Genomic DNA, 14,541 nt, shown 5'->3' on the forward strand with positions numbered 1-14,541 from the left:
ATAGGTGGGCGCTCATCGAGGAGGATAACTACCGCGTCTTCGCCGAGGCCATCCTCGACGCTCAGGTCCCGACCCCCCTTCCTTCTAATCCTCCAGTCCCCAATCCACTCTCCTCACAAAATGCCTTTTTCTTGGGCCGCTGTTCAGGCCAATGGCAGCGGGGATCCGCAGCCGGAGCTGGAGCAGGAGGAGACCGACGATTTCCCGGCAGAAGGAGGCCCATCGACCTCCCTCGCCACCGCCGTCACCCGCGAGGACCCCCTCGGCCCTCCCTCGCCTCCACCCTCCTGTCCCACAGCCGAACATCAAGCCACTACCACGGAACTGGCCATCTCTCCTCGAGCCGATTCACCTCCGCGGGCTAGAGGCTCTACGAGGGTGCTCGGCAAAAGGCGGCAGATGCAGACGATTGATGCCTATCTCCAGCCGGAGGATGACGTATTCCTGAGGGAGCCCAAGCCTGAGCCTGTTGATATGAACTGTTGGGATGTTCAGCCTGGCCCGATTGACCGTTCGCCAAGAGGTGTGGCATCCTCGTCTGGGTTTCGAGAACCGCCTCCGCCGCAGTCTGATCGAAATCCTAAACAGATCCCAGGTTGTCACTGACCATTTGATCCTTTTGTCCTCGTAGGTTAAGCAGATACATTTGCCTTTCTTTTACTTTCAAATCATGCCGGCATTGTGCTTCTTTGCTTGGTAACCGTCAGTTGTTAAAGCATAAGAAGTAATTCCATTATCTGCTTGCTTGGTTACAATGTTACAACATAGATATGCCAATGGTACTCTTGCTATAATTGCATCCTTTGCTTGGTAACTTAATGCATTGAATAAGGGTTGCTGAACTTCAGAGGCCGCACCTGCTGAAACTTTGCTTGGTTGAACTCTTGTTAAGTAGCGTGTTAAATATGCCTTTGGTCGATCACATCTTTGCTGTTATGTTCTTTCAGCAACGGTCTTATGCTGATTCGACTTCTTTGATTTTCTATAGGTGCTAGAAACAGGGCATTTCAGCGTTGCAGAAATAGGGAAATAACTACTTCTTCGGTAGACCCAACATGCAGCTCATTGAACAATGGAACAGGATCTGCAGTTGGAAATGTTCAGGAAGCGCCTGGTTTGGACATTGTTGTAGCATCATCTGCTACGGGTGAGATTAAGATGTCACTGAAATGCAGTGTCGATCCATCAAAGTTCCGCATGCCTGCTTTAGAAGAAGTTTTCAAGATGGTTGATGACAAATGTCTTGGCTCATCCAATGTTCTTCCTCCTGATTTTTCCGTTGGCAGCCTCATGACTGAGATATGCCAGTGTGTTTTACAACTGGGCACTGAACATGCTGTAGAGCATACTACACAACCAGATATTGTTGGCAATGGCTGCAGGTCAGAGGATGATAGGAAGATGAAACAGAAAGCTGCAGAGGAATTGTTGGTTTCTAATGGCTCAGAGAATTGTCCAGTGAATTCGACTCCTGTCCAGCAGCAGCATCTGGCACTATCCACATTGAGGATTAACCATGATCTAACGGATATATCCAAGGCAGAAGAAAACATAAGGATATCAATTGTAAATGAATTTGGCGGGGAGAAATTTCCGCCTTCGTTCTATTATATACCACAGAATGTTGTATTCCAGAATGCTCTTGTTGACATGTCACTTGCGAAGATTGGTGGGGAAGACTGCTGCGCTGATTGCTTTGGAAACTGCTTGTCTGCACCTGAACCATGTGCTTGTGCAAGAGAAACTGGGGGTGAATATGCATATACATTAGAAGGTTTGGTTAGGCCAGCACTTATTGATGAGTGTGTCTCTGTGAACCTCTTTCCAGCAGAAAATCAGAAGGTGTTTTGTGAAACTTGCCCACTTGAGAGGTCTAGAAATAAAGCTTCACCAGAGCCTTGCCGGGGCCACCTTGTTAGGAAGTTTATCAAGGAGTGCTGGAGCAAATGTGGCTGCAACATGGAATGCGGTAACCGCGTGGTTCAGCGTGGCATAACATGCAATTTACAGGTAATATTTACTGTTTTTCTGAACATAGATTGCTGGGGTGTCATGAACAAGAGACCAGATTATATTGATATTTCTTGCTTTGCTTTATTTAATGATATGGCAAGGTGTTATATAGCCTGTGTTACAACCTAACTTGGTAGATAAGTAAGATAACTAACTTGGAAACTAATCATATCCAAGGATTTTGAGTCGTGCAACTAGTCAACAAGTCATTTTCGAAAAAACTAGTCAACAAGTGACAACTCCAAGGACGACTCAATACTCATTTTACGGGTCGAGCGACTCATTCGACTAGTCATGACTAACCTCCACTAGTCCAGTTTTTTGAGTTGAGCGACTAAAAATTGACCTCACATGTCATAATTGGTCTGGTAAACCTAGATCAAGCTGCCAAGTATCCTCCCGTGAAACCCAAAATGAATACTGACTCCCGCCGACCCAGTCCTCCTCCACCAACTGCTGCTACTGCTGCGAGGCTCCTCCCCTGGTTGTTGCGGCTGCTGGTGTGCTCCTCCCTCGGCCTGCTGCTTCTGGTCTGCTCCTCCTCCGGTGGCTGCTGCTCTTGCTGTATTGCTCCTCCACTGTCTGCTTCTGCTCCCAGGATCCTCCCATTATCTGCTGCTGTTGCTCTGCTATGCCAGCTGCTAGTTCATGGAGAAGAGGAAGGCCTTGGCCATTATATGGAATTGCCAAGGTTTTCCACCACTCCCCTATTCCCAGCCTTCTATTGTATTGCACATTTACTATTTTATGTACTAGTATTAGATTATTAGTAATTATACAGTCTAGTACTTTATGGTACCTATTGCTGGACTCATGTCGACTAGTCCACATGAGTCATGACTAGGTCTATGAGTCGCTACCCTAGATCGACTTGTGAACTCGTAATCAATGACAAGCAGACAAGTCGTGACAAGTCTCGACAAGTGCTAGAATTGTCGATGTGTTGTCGACAAGGAACTACTAAAAACATACTAAGTAACTAGCCTATCAATTTTTGTAGGATATCGACCCACTCATTATCCCATTGAAATTCTGCTAGGATTAGCACATTAGCCCTCTTTCCTTTGGATCCTTCCTCACGCAGCTTCTGAAACCTATTCTCCATTTGCCGGTTGCATGAGACATAGGATAGCTTGTTCTATCTCTTGTACTCCAAGCGGTTTCTCCCTTTAGTGTGGATCTGCAAAGCGCCAGGGGAGAGGCGTCTGGTGGAGGGAGACGCTACCAGTTTCTGGGTTGTAGGTGGGTCGTAGGGTTTCACGAAGACATTTTATATCCCAGGCATATGACTTGTCGCTCGACCAGTTGACCTAGACAAGTCGAGGTTTGTCGCCGGCAAGTCAACTTGTCAATCGACAAGTTCAACTTGTCGTGTTGCTCCAGTTTGTCGACATCAGAGTTGCACACACGTAAACTTGTGGTGCAAAAACCTAGACTTGTCGAGCGACACTTAATCATTGCTCGTAATCCTTGATCCTATCTTTAATTAAAAGAACAGTCTAAATAAGGATAATGGGGATCTGAACTGCTACTGCAAGACGCAGCCCCTTGTGGACTTGGTACTGCTGTGGGGATAATCAGCCCACACGACATGGGGTCTGCAGCGTGCTGATTCTACTAACAATTTCACAGGTTTGAAATCATTTAATCCATGACGCCAGATGGTTTTCAACTATTGTTACTTTTATTATCTAGGTCTTCTTCACTGGAGAAGGGACAGGTTGGGGGCTCCGCACGCTTGATGAATTGCCTAAAGGAGCTTTCGTTTGCGAATATGCTGGTGAGATACTGACATGTACAGAAATGCATGAAAGGGCCGTTGAAAACATGCAAAATGATAGGTATGTACATCCGATACTTTTGGATGCTGGTTGGTGTTCTGAACTGAAGGATGAAGAGGCTTTATGCCTAGATGGCTCATTTTATGGAAATGTTGGTAGATTCATCAACCACAGGTATGCTCTAGCTCTTTCTGGCCGTTTCTTTGATGTTTTTTTTAATAGACAGTAAGGCCTATAAGTTATCTTCCCAATCTATCTTTTTCTGCTTGTAACAACCATCCACCATCATGTAGATGTTGTGATGCAAATCTAGCAGTGATTCCTATTGAAGTGGAGACTCCTGATCATCACTATTATCATGTAAGTGCTACTCTTGACCACTTTACCCATGTTGGACTTTGAAAATACCATATGATAGTGACGTCATGCTGATGATTCTACTGCTCTTGTCTATAAAAAAACAGCTGGCATTCTTCACAAGCAAGAAGGTGGAGGCTTTCGAGGAACTGACATGGGTATGCTTTGCATATATATAATTTCTTAATGTTAATGCATTATCATATGTTTGTTGGTGTGTATTTTCTATGACTGCCAAACTCTATAGCTGCAAAAAGTGAACGAATTGCATGGCATTGCGTTTGCTGTTATCTATTTTGGGGCTTCCCTAATGTGCCTACTGTTGGCTTTATTTATTTATGAGTTGTATCCCTAGAATTTGTTTATGTGCAAGTCCTTGACAGTATTACATTTTTGAAAAGTACAAAAGTGCATATGTGCTGTAAGATAAAAGAAAAGCCAACATATCACATATTAGATCCGCAGCAAAAGACATGGCAAGTGAGTTGGTGTTGGTTTTTCAGGACTATGGCCTTGATTTCGAGACCAAGAAGCAGCCTGTGAAACCATTCGAGTGCCTTTGTGGTAGCCGGTACTGCCGGGGCAGGAGGCATCATTTGAGTACGTGTTTGTTGTCATTGCTTGGCCTCGAAAAACATTGGCATTAGCTTGATTGGCTCTTTGTTTTGCTTTTTCAGGGAAGAGAAGCATAGTAGCTGCTGCTGCCATTGGGGAGGAAGGTTGATGCATTGCAATGCAATGGTTGCTTGGTTAGGGAGGGTTAATTAGGGCAATGTAGTTAAGGAATTTGCAGCAGCGGAAGAAACAATGTGTGTTGAGTTGTGCATTTTGGACAAAGGATGGATCTGGGTGGTAAGCCCGGATGAGCAGACGATGGCCTTCTCCTCTGTGTGAGTATTATGACCTATGTAGTAGTAGTTGTAGTATTAGAGATGTATGTACTAGTTAGGTAGTAGTTGAACATGGTGTTTAATCTAATGGAATGGAACCGGAAGCATGCCTTTCAGTTGTGCATTTAAATATGCTTTCTGCATGGCCATTTTGCAAGTTGGCCAAGAGGTATACTCTGGTAATGGTCAAGGTCTCAAACAGGTTGTTCATGGCATTTCCATCAACAAAGAAAAGGGTCTCTTCTATGCAGAGACGAGAATCTTTTGCAAGTTGGAAAAGCTAGATTGATGTATTCCATTTGGAGGCCTCCCTTATTAAATTGTACAGTATATTATGATTATTGAGAGTTAAGTTAATCTGAGATTATCATGTTTGAGTTAACTTAAGATGATAAATGTTATGCTGGATGATTTGGTAGATAATAACAAAAGAAAATACTCTTAGGACTGGAGTGAGGCGCCTAGCTGGACAGCAGACAACGAACAAGCCGAGGCTGCTACTTGTCGTGAGTTGTGAGAGCAAAGGGGAAAAACCGAAGAAGGGAGAAGAGAAGAAAGAGATAAACGCATGGTTGGTCACAGCAGCCTAATACCAACAACCACTAGGAACACCATGCTAATTTCGATTTGGATTGGGATGCGGATGCGAATGGAGTAGCAGGAAGAGAGCCCAAGGTGGAGAAGAGGACGACGACGATGGGGTACTAAGTGCGGTTCAACGACTGCAGCCTAACCCAGGTCCTAGAGTTCCAGCCAAGGTAACGATTCCCTCTCTCCGCTCCTTCCCTTTTCAACCCCCCTTCCTAATTCTTCTTCTTCTACTAGTACTAGTTAAAATGCCCGTGCGTTGCCACGGGAAAACAAAATATAAAGAAGGATGATATATTTTAACTTAGTTTTTGGATACCTAAACCTATACGTGGCATTTTTATCCTTCTTATCCCTTGGAAGACCAACATGCGTTCTTTCTGTCTTTTTTACCCATTTCAACCCATCATGTCTCTTATCTAGGCATCTTCCACCATGTTGGCCATCTTTGCATAACACAATTAGCAGCAGTTTCATTGTGTAAGTGTGTCAATAACAAGAATAATTTTTCTGATCCCAACAAATGCAAACAGAAGAATAAAGTATAGTGCCTCTGTTTTTTTTATACACTAACAGCTATCCTTAATAAGAAAATATTATATGAGTAGCATAGGTATACAAAATTACATTATAAAAATTTCTTCCAATGCATAGAACCGTTTGCTCTAAAACCTATCATTATTTCTCGTATCTTTCCTCCCACAAATGGCATTTTATTGCTACTCATTTTGTAGGGTAGACAGAAGCTTCATAAGATAGCTTTACTTTCTTGCACTATAAAACTGAAAGCACATGCATCGGAAAGTCTAGCACACTTACATACATAAAATGCTTAAAAAATTAACACAAAAAGTAACCAAATAAGATGTACCTGCTTAAAAAATTAACACAAAAAGTAACCAAAACCCACAAAGTTATGATCAGCTCTGGCAACTGCGAAGGCAACTAAAATGTATTTTTTTGCTGGCCAAGTTAGTAGATTTTGAATGTTGTAGCTGTGTTACTCTTACAAGTATTTGTGTCATACAAAAATTGAAGTACTTCTGAGCATAACTTGGGTGCGGCAGCCCAGCGGCGACACCTAGATTTTGCACCTTAAGGAAGTACTTCTGAGCATGACTACATGCATGTGTTGAATACATGCATGTATTATTACATGTACCGTAGTCTTTGTACGAACATGTTCCTCTATCTTCTTCCAGTTGTGGTCAAACCTGAAATCCACATGAATCAATCAGCTTGCTCAGCGACTGCAGATTAGCTGGATTTGGAGGCAGAGTAGAACAGAGCACGTATCAGTGGCATGTCCTTCCCGCTGACCCATGGAGGGCATCAAGGAAGTATCACGCGCCTCCAGTCACCACCTCTCCCTCGGCCCGGGGAGCCTTCCACACGTTCCCTCCACCCGCCCCTCTCTCTACCCGGCACGGATCTGCTGGATGGGGGGTGAATCGGGGAGGCATCCCCTCTCTGTTCTCTCCGCGGTGGCTTCAAGAGTGGCTGCCCTTGTCCCCCTGAGAATTTCATTTTCACTATATTGAAAACCACCTGAGAAGTTGAAAATCATGAGTTATATTTTGCTCTATGTTCTAGAAGGTGATCTACATGTACCGTTCAGTTGCAAAAATGTGATAATACTTCCAGGAATAAACAGAAACCATTGAAGCAAAAAAAAGCCTGCATCCTAGCTTATGCTTCTGTACTGATCTCTTTTGCGACACAGGAACAACACTAAGAGATCAAAAAAAAAATCCATACATAACTTTCAGTTAGCTACAGTAGATAATACATGTAGATGTTCATATACTTTTGCTGCCCATTGCTGTTCGCCAAAGTTGCAGGTTTTTCCAGCTCTCAAATAACATCCTTAAATTTTTCTTTCTCTTGGTGTAGTGGTATTGATCCTTAAAATGGGAACTACGCGCAGACCGATAAAAATATATATATATCACCAGCTATAACGCAACAACTATCTCACTCAATTAGTCACCCAATTGTCACTATGCTGCAATTTGTGTCATCTCTCGTAATATTCTCTCCAACTGGAATTCATCATTTCTCCATCAACACTATTTTAAGGTAAAGCAGTGACATTGTAAGTTAAAAGAGCATGAAACTCGTCGCAATAACACTGGTAGCAAGTAGTAGTAATGACCTTATAAACTTAATATAAGAAAAGCTAGCTGGCAATATAAGAAATGAATGACAAGAATGAAAGAAGCAAGAGCACTATCTTGATACTATGGTGTAAATGACTGAGCACCAAATATCACGACACATATAAAGGATTAGGTAGGTTTCCAGCAGAACATTAGAGGTTAAGAAGGTACTTTAGAGGTGCCCTCGACATTTCAGTATCTGTTGGCCCGTAATTGAGTTACTTAGTTCCTAAAGAGCTAATTAACATCAGTAAAAAAACAGTCGTTGAGGAATGGTCAACGAGCATATCCCTTTTGTCATGGAAGATATGACCCTTTCAGTTTTCAAATATGCATACACACACTGCAAAACAATCGAAAGCATAACATGGAGCACATTCACAATAGATAAAATTCTTTAGGAAAAATGCAACTATTTAAAGTATCCTAGACTGAAGGTTATGGACAGTCAAGATTCCTGGCTATATGTACTATATGCTAAATTGGAATATACTTATATAACTTTGAAGGTTACAATATTTACTATGACTTTACCATGATCAATCAACCAAACTTGGTGAATGTACTGTAACTATCAAGTGTGCATCATGAAGCAAACAACTTGTGTTGAATACCTGATGCCAACTCCACGCATAGAAAGAGCTGAATAGTGCTGCAATATACAACTTCCTTGCTCGAGAACCTGAAAGTGGAAGACCCTGTACTATCAACAATGATCACAGAAGCACATCTCTTCATCATTGATGCAAGAAGCAAGCTACAGTATAATACCATCTTCTCAGTTTTATAAAATCAAGTGTGCTTCTTAAAAATGATTTCATCATGTACTGATATAGCCGATGTCATTCCCAATTTCGATGTAACTATATCTTGAATTAGATTTCGGAATCTGCTATGACTAAACTATAATAAATGGTTAGTCCCAGATCCTGATTGTTTGGAGAAACGTTGATGAAATGCATGTATAGAAGCACCCAGAGCCTGAAGGCTGCTGCTTCTTGAGGCGAGTTAATGTGGTGCGCACGTTAGGCATCAGCAAAATCTGGGAGCGATGGAGATTGAGGTGATTATGGATTTCTGGCAAGCAAGTTGCATAACTGTTAACATCCGTTTGGCAGATATAAACCAGTAACAGAACTAATCAGAAGAATTTTGACAGAATTATTACATTACTTAATCTCTATTGAAATAATTTGACCTGTAGACTACTTAAATTTTCAGCCATGCATCAGTATACCCTTATTCGATTGATCCAAAAACATTTGGACACCATAAGAGGACTTATACACGAAGAGAATAAAAACTTCCAGTGTAAAAGCATAGGAGATGGAGGTATATGGGTCTACAAATTCACGGGACTATCACTCACTATTGAATACAATCGCTTATTCCTGTGGTGTCTTTTTCACCTGCTTGCAAAAATATGGTTTTGAACAATTTGTTTGTAACATCACTAATAAAGCTGGCAAAAAGAATATTTTCCTGCAATTCAAAGTTGACATAGATAACAATTGGGACTTATCTTTGCACATGTTCAGTGAACAATAGTAAGTGCTTAAACCAATACACTTTGAAAATGAACCATACAAAAAATGAAAGAACAAGTTCTTGGCTTTATAAGGTTGTCATTTTACCAAGCATGTAAAGAGCACAAACCTGAAGCAACATTTCATCCATGCGCTGTCAACATGCTCTCCCTACACCGAACCCTAGAGGTCTCAATGACAATGTGCGGACGTCGACGCCGTCCTTCGAGGCCTGGCTTAGGTCCTTGCTCTACAGTTCCTTGTACATTGGCTCGCTCTTCACATTCATCATAATTTGCAGAAGTAGAAATGTTGAGTGATTATTCGTTTCCATGTACTGATGAAGTTGTTCAAGAAGATGACTGGTGTATTAATAGGAAACATATACCTTGCCCTTGGAGACGAGATTGATCCAGACGTGTAGGCTCTTATTCACACCAGCATCTCCAAGTGCTTGATGCCGCGATCCGCCATCATCCACTGATCAAGAACAGATGGGAATGTTAAGTGGGTTAAGTGCAGAATGATTCTCGTGTGATTAGAAGTAGAAAATATACAATACCTGGACAACAATTGTTCTGATGGTGCGTTTGTGTCATGAAGCAATCCTGGTGAGTGAAAGGCCCCATGCTTCAGAGAAACAGAGCTAAAGCATTTCAGGAAACAACAAATGAACATGATGCTAAAATACTCTGTTATTTGACAGCAAACCTTAGATATGCAATGCCGTTCACAATAGCATCACTTGAAGTATTTAATTTTGACCGCGAGTACATGAAAAATTCTGTTATTTGACAACTTTTTAGGCAGGGTATAACAGAACATGAAGAAGAGCTAAAGTATTTTAGCATCTATAAGGATTGTGACCACCACACTAAGAGTACTGCCACGAAGCAATCAAAATGAAGCAATAAAAGGAGTCATACCGCTGACAACCAAGGTAGTGCGTGGGCTGAGGCTTTGGTGGTACGCTGCTCACATGGCCAGACCCTCAAGCAGGAGTCCCCTGATCTATTCAAGCACCCGGATGACAACCAAGATATAAAGATCGATCTGCCTGAGGATGGACAAAGCCGTCAAGCGGGAGTCCCTTGATATGTCTGCTGGTGATCCTCCGCACTGCCTCACGCCGATCTTCCCGGGCGGCGACCATGTTCTACTCATCATCCTGCAGCCTCTCCTCAAACACCGCGTCGGCGCTCTAGAGGATCTTGTGTGGCACCGATGGTACCGCGGAGGAGCCTACGAGGAAGTCCTCATCTTCGTCGGTCGAGGAGACGATGAACTGGACGAAGTTGACGCTGAATAAGCTACGTAAGTAGATCAGCCTAGTGACGAGGCTGACTATGGAAAGGATCTCGGAGAGATCCACGACCTGGAATTGGATGGAGGCTCGGATCTTCTACCTCCAACCGCAGCATCACCGTTCAGCGCCGCTGCCAATCGCCAGATGGGTCGGGGGAGACGAGCGGATCTGGAGGTGGGGCGCCGGTGGTTTTGTGCGGCGGGGAGGAACCTCGGAAGTATTAGGTGTGGGGATGAATTCGATGGTGTTGGAGGTGCGCCTGTGGGGGATGGGGATGAAGCCAGACGGGTTCTCCTCAGTCGTCATCCTACAAGATCGAGCTACAGAGGCATGACGGCGGCGCGAGATCTGAGCTGCTGAGGAAGAGCACGAACGTGTGTGGTGGGCGGGCCGCCGGCGGCGATCAGGGTGCCCGGCGGCGCACGAATTAGGGAGAGGTGGGGATTTAGGTGTGATGGCTTGAGACGGACAAACGAAGAGGTGGTACTGATTTGCTGGGCTTGGCCCATTTGGGCGCGGGCAATGCGCGACGGCGAAGGACAAGAGGACGACCAAAGTAGGGGGAGAAGGGGGAACACGTTCCTTCTTTTTAAGTAGTAGAGACTAGTAGTACTAGCAATATACTGTTGTCTTTAGGAAAACTCAATATTTTTTGATTGTACTAGGTACTCCTTATGCATCTAAATTTTGAAAAACTTAAGACAAGTTTTCTAGGACGGAGAGAGTAGTATACTATAGTACTACTAGTCACCTCCAAAGCAAATTGTATTTTTCTTTAGAATATCAGAAACTTTGAAGCATATTTTTATTTGGTTTTCACATGATATTTTCTCCTATGAGGAAGTTTCAGGAGAGAGGATAAAAAAGGTCTACAATGTCCTACTTTTAGGAATTGCATTTAGAAAACTAAAACAGCCTAGAGTCAGGAACTGAGGTGGCATGGCTATTCCCAGGACTAGCTCGTTGTCATGCTAGCTAATTATTGATTCATTGCAGACAACAGCCAATATACGAGTTACTATGTTTAGGCAAACGTCTAGGTACCAGTATATATTTTTCCACCTAATGGAACAGAGGCTCCTATGCTAGCTCTTCATTTGGGACAGCATGCACTGCTCTACTGTTTTCTCATTCACGAGAAAATAACTTCATGAATCACCTAGTTGACTAACATGTTGTGAACTGTCTACAAATCACTAGCTATATACCTATCTCTCCAGTCTGTATGCAATATGCTTTCTTCAAAATACTGCTTCTGATAACAGAAGTTATTTAATTCCTTTTTTTTTGGTTTCAGTTTACATTCACAAATACCATCCTTCCGGAATATCTTAGCTAAGATAAATATAACCAGCATTCATTCAACATAGCTGTATAGAAGTCATGACTCATGAATTGCATAACAAGGTGTAGATACATATAATGTATTTGCATAACACAATTTACAAGCATATAGTTATGGACGAAGAGACATGTATTTATTCAATATTGTGTGTGTGAGAGAATATATGGCATTTTATAGTTTAACTAAGCCGTGGGGTAGGAAGGCTCCATGGCAAGGCCACACATGCCCTTCTTGTCAGCAATATCCTTTTCCATTCTTAGAAATCCATTCTCTCCCCATGTTGTGCCCCAAGAATTCTTGAGCAACCAATACTTTGTACCATCACTGGTCGTTCCGTAACCGATGGCTGCAATACCATGGTCCAAATCAGTACCACATGAACCGGTCATCACACCACCGGAATAGAATTGGAAAGTCATGTCGCCTCCGTCCACGAAGAATCGACACAGAGTTGGCTTGCGACTGCCTTCATGAGGGCACCCTCATCATTGCTAGGCACATCCTCGTAGCTCTTAATTGTTGCGGCACTACTAGACCCACTCTTGCACTTGCCGTCTGCTGCGGAATATGGATAGCTAGATTCCTTAGTGAGGCCTCCATTCTTGATAATGAACTTGAATGCGTCATCCATGAGACCACCCTCACATCCTTGGTCCTCACCGTGGACATCACAATCCACTAACTCTTGCTCCGAGAGCGAGATAAGATCGCCAGTGCTTAGCTTGACAATGCCTTCTGTTGCAGCAACAGCAGAAAAAGCCCAACAACAACCTGCAAATGAATTTGTTACGATATATGCAATCATACACGTGGTTATATAATGCAGAAGTTCCATATGTATGTGATTCTCTTGTAGCCTGAATGTACTTACCACATTGGCCTTGGTCTTTGACAGGAGTGACCGCACCCTTTGTCCTCCAGTCCACCGTTGATGGGAGTGTATCAAGGCTCACATTCTCGTACCTGAATTCCGTAGGAACCTTCATCTTGTTAGGAATAAACCCCTTGTTAGTCTTGGTTTCCCTGAACTCATCATTGGTGATGTCCGCAAACTGGTTGATGCTGAGCCAGAACTTGTGGCCCCTGGTGTTGAATGACTCGATGAATCGAGCATTAGTATTGAATACCTCAAACCTCTGCGCCTTCTCAGCAGCGTCCTTGTAGACGCGGTCATACTTGGCCATCCAATCCTCGTGCCTTGCCACCATGGACAAGTCATCGTTCAACTCGCGAGCTGCGAGGACAGAACTAAAGAAGCAGAGGCAGCCGAGGAGGGCAAGGAGCGTAGCCCTGGGGATGACCATGTTTGATCCTGCAATCTTCTTAATTGCTTGCCTCCCGTAGCAGTGAGTATGTTTTGGTTTGGTTTGTGCAATGAAACTAGGAGATATATATAGTTCTCGGAGGTGCTTGTATTTTTTAAAGCGGGAGATACTCCCTCCGTCCACAAATAAGTGTACGTGCGGGGTTTTCAAGATACATTATGAAGTGAAGTAAAAAATGCATTGGGAAGATGCATCTTCTCTCTTTAATTAGTTCACCTCCAATGAGTTAAGTGTTTGTAAAAAACAAGAAGAACATATGCTCAATATTATTGGGTTTGATTTCCGTGCGATGAGAGAGAAGCAATTAAAATGCATTGAAAATTAGAAGTACACTCTTCTGTGGACAAAATTTAGGGGCTAGATGTTCACTTATTTGTGGACGGAGGAAGTAGGTACACATCAGTACGGTGCGTGCACGAAGTTGTACTGTGTGAAAAGGAGCTAGCTCCTGCGTAGCCGTGAAGGAGTATTGTTGCCGAATGGTCGTAGAAAACAGAAATAACCATTTTTTTTGAAACGAGGAAACAGAAATAACTATTGTGCACGAGACGTACGGTTGTTGTGTAGCTCTGAGAATAACCCATGTTTATGAAGGAGTTCACATCTTCAGTGTCTCCTTCATATGACTGGGCTACAACGGAGCTTCCAAAAGGTAACACAGCCACCTGTTTGAAGTTAAATATTTGCACAAAAAGTTGACCCCTACTGTATAATCGACACATATAGGACGTGCTTGGTTGCTTGCAGGGCCGTTTATCGCTTTCACTGGGCTGAAAATCAGGCGATTGGTTGGCAAGGTTGTATGGAAAAACTGCACTGTTTAAAGCGGTCCAAATGTTAGCCCGCGAGAAACACTCAATTCGGCCGTTTTCATGAGGACAGACGCCGACGAGCGCAAATCGGCCGAACTCCTGTGCGGGAGAAACATGATGGAAAAGGCAGGAGCTGGAAACATGCTCCGCGTTTAGGCGCACAAAGTAGCCTCACCTCCCTCCATTGTCGGTCACCACCTAGCGAAAATGAAATCCCCTTAGACCAGAAGGCGACGGCAGTGTCGATCTAGATCTGCGGCGGTACGATCGACTGGGGAGATCCCCGGGACCGTCTCCGTCAACCTCTTTGCCGTGCTATCCAACTGGTGTGAGAGTGGTCGATCTCCTGGAGCGGCGACCCATCCTGGCCTCCATCAACATTTGATCCCCTTCGTCCCCGGCGTCAGCAGAATGAAAACGCCTTCAAAGAAGATTGTAA

The 14,541-nt window shown here is 43.5% G+C and overlaps 1 protein-coding gene, 1 long non-coding RNA gene and 1 pseudogene across 3 annotated transcripts; 1 reads left to right on the top strand and 2 right to left on the bottom strand.

Annotated features, from left to right (window-relative positions):
• Positions 1 to 203: 203 nt before the first annotated feature.
• LOC124699795 (histone-lysine N-methyltransferase SUVR4-like) lies at positions 204 to 4,966 on the top strand. Its single transcript, XM_047232040.1, has 7 exons — positions 204 to 595; positions 989 to 2,010; positions 3,709 to 3,968; positions 4,088 to 4,154; positions 4,259 to 4,309; positions 4,655 to 4,751; positions 4,829 to 4,966. Exons 1-7 carry the CDS (start codon positions 400 to 402, stop codon positions 4,873 to 4,875), a joined length of 1,740 nt encoding a protein of 579 aa, XP_047087996.1. The 5' UTR covers positions 204 to 399; the 3' UTR covers positions 4,876 to 4,966.
• A 3,140-nt stretch (positions 4,967 to 8,106) lies between these two features.
• On the bottom strand, positions 8,107 to 10,912 carry LOC124699796. Of its 2 annotated transcripts, XR_007001525.1 has the most exons (5): positions 10,251 to 10,912; positions 9,877 to 9,944; positions 9,703 to 9,794; positions 9,445 to 9,591; positions 8,107 to 8,470 (listed from the first exon to the last, which is right to left on the bottom strand). It is a non-coding gene; the product is annotated as an uncharacterized LOC124699796 (long non-coding RNA). The 2 variants fall into 2 exon arrangements; XR_007001524.1 differs by lacking the exon at positions 10,251 to 10,912 and having other exon boundaries at positions 9,877 to 10,243.
• A 1,235-nt stretch (positions 10,913 to 12,147) lies between these two features.
• LOC124699797 lies at positions 12,148 to 13,269 on the bottom strand (annotated as a pseudogene).
• Between the last annotated feature and the right edge of the window lie 1,272 nt (positions 13,270 to 14,541).

This window comes from Lolium rigidum, chromosome 3 (genome assembly GCF_022539505.1).
Source record: "Lolium rigidum isolate FL_2022 chromosome 3, APGP_CSIRO_Lrig_0.1, whole genome shotgun sequence".
NCBI lineage: Eukaryota > Viridiplantae > Streptophyta > Magnoliopsida > Poales > Poaceae > Lolium > Lolium rigidum.

Excerpts from the sequence above, each read along its gene's own strand:
- LOC124699795 (XM_047232040.1), top strand. The coding sequence starts at position 400 with ATGCAGACGATTGATGCCTATCTCCAGCCGGAGGATGACGTATTCCTG. Across the intron at positions 596-988 it reads AAATCCTAAACAGATCCCAG|GTGCTAGAAACAGGGCATTT; the intron begins GTTGTCACTGAC and ends GATTTTCTATAG. Across the intron at positions 4,752-4,828 it reads GGGCAGGAGGCATCATTTGA|GGAAGAGAAGCATAGTAGCT; the intron begins GTACGTGTTTGT and ends TTGCTTTTTCAG.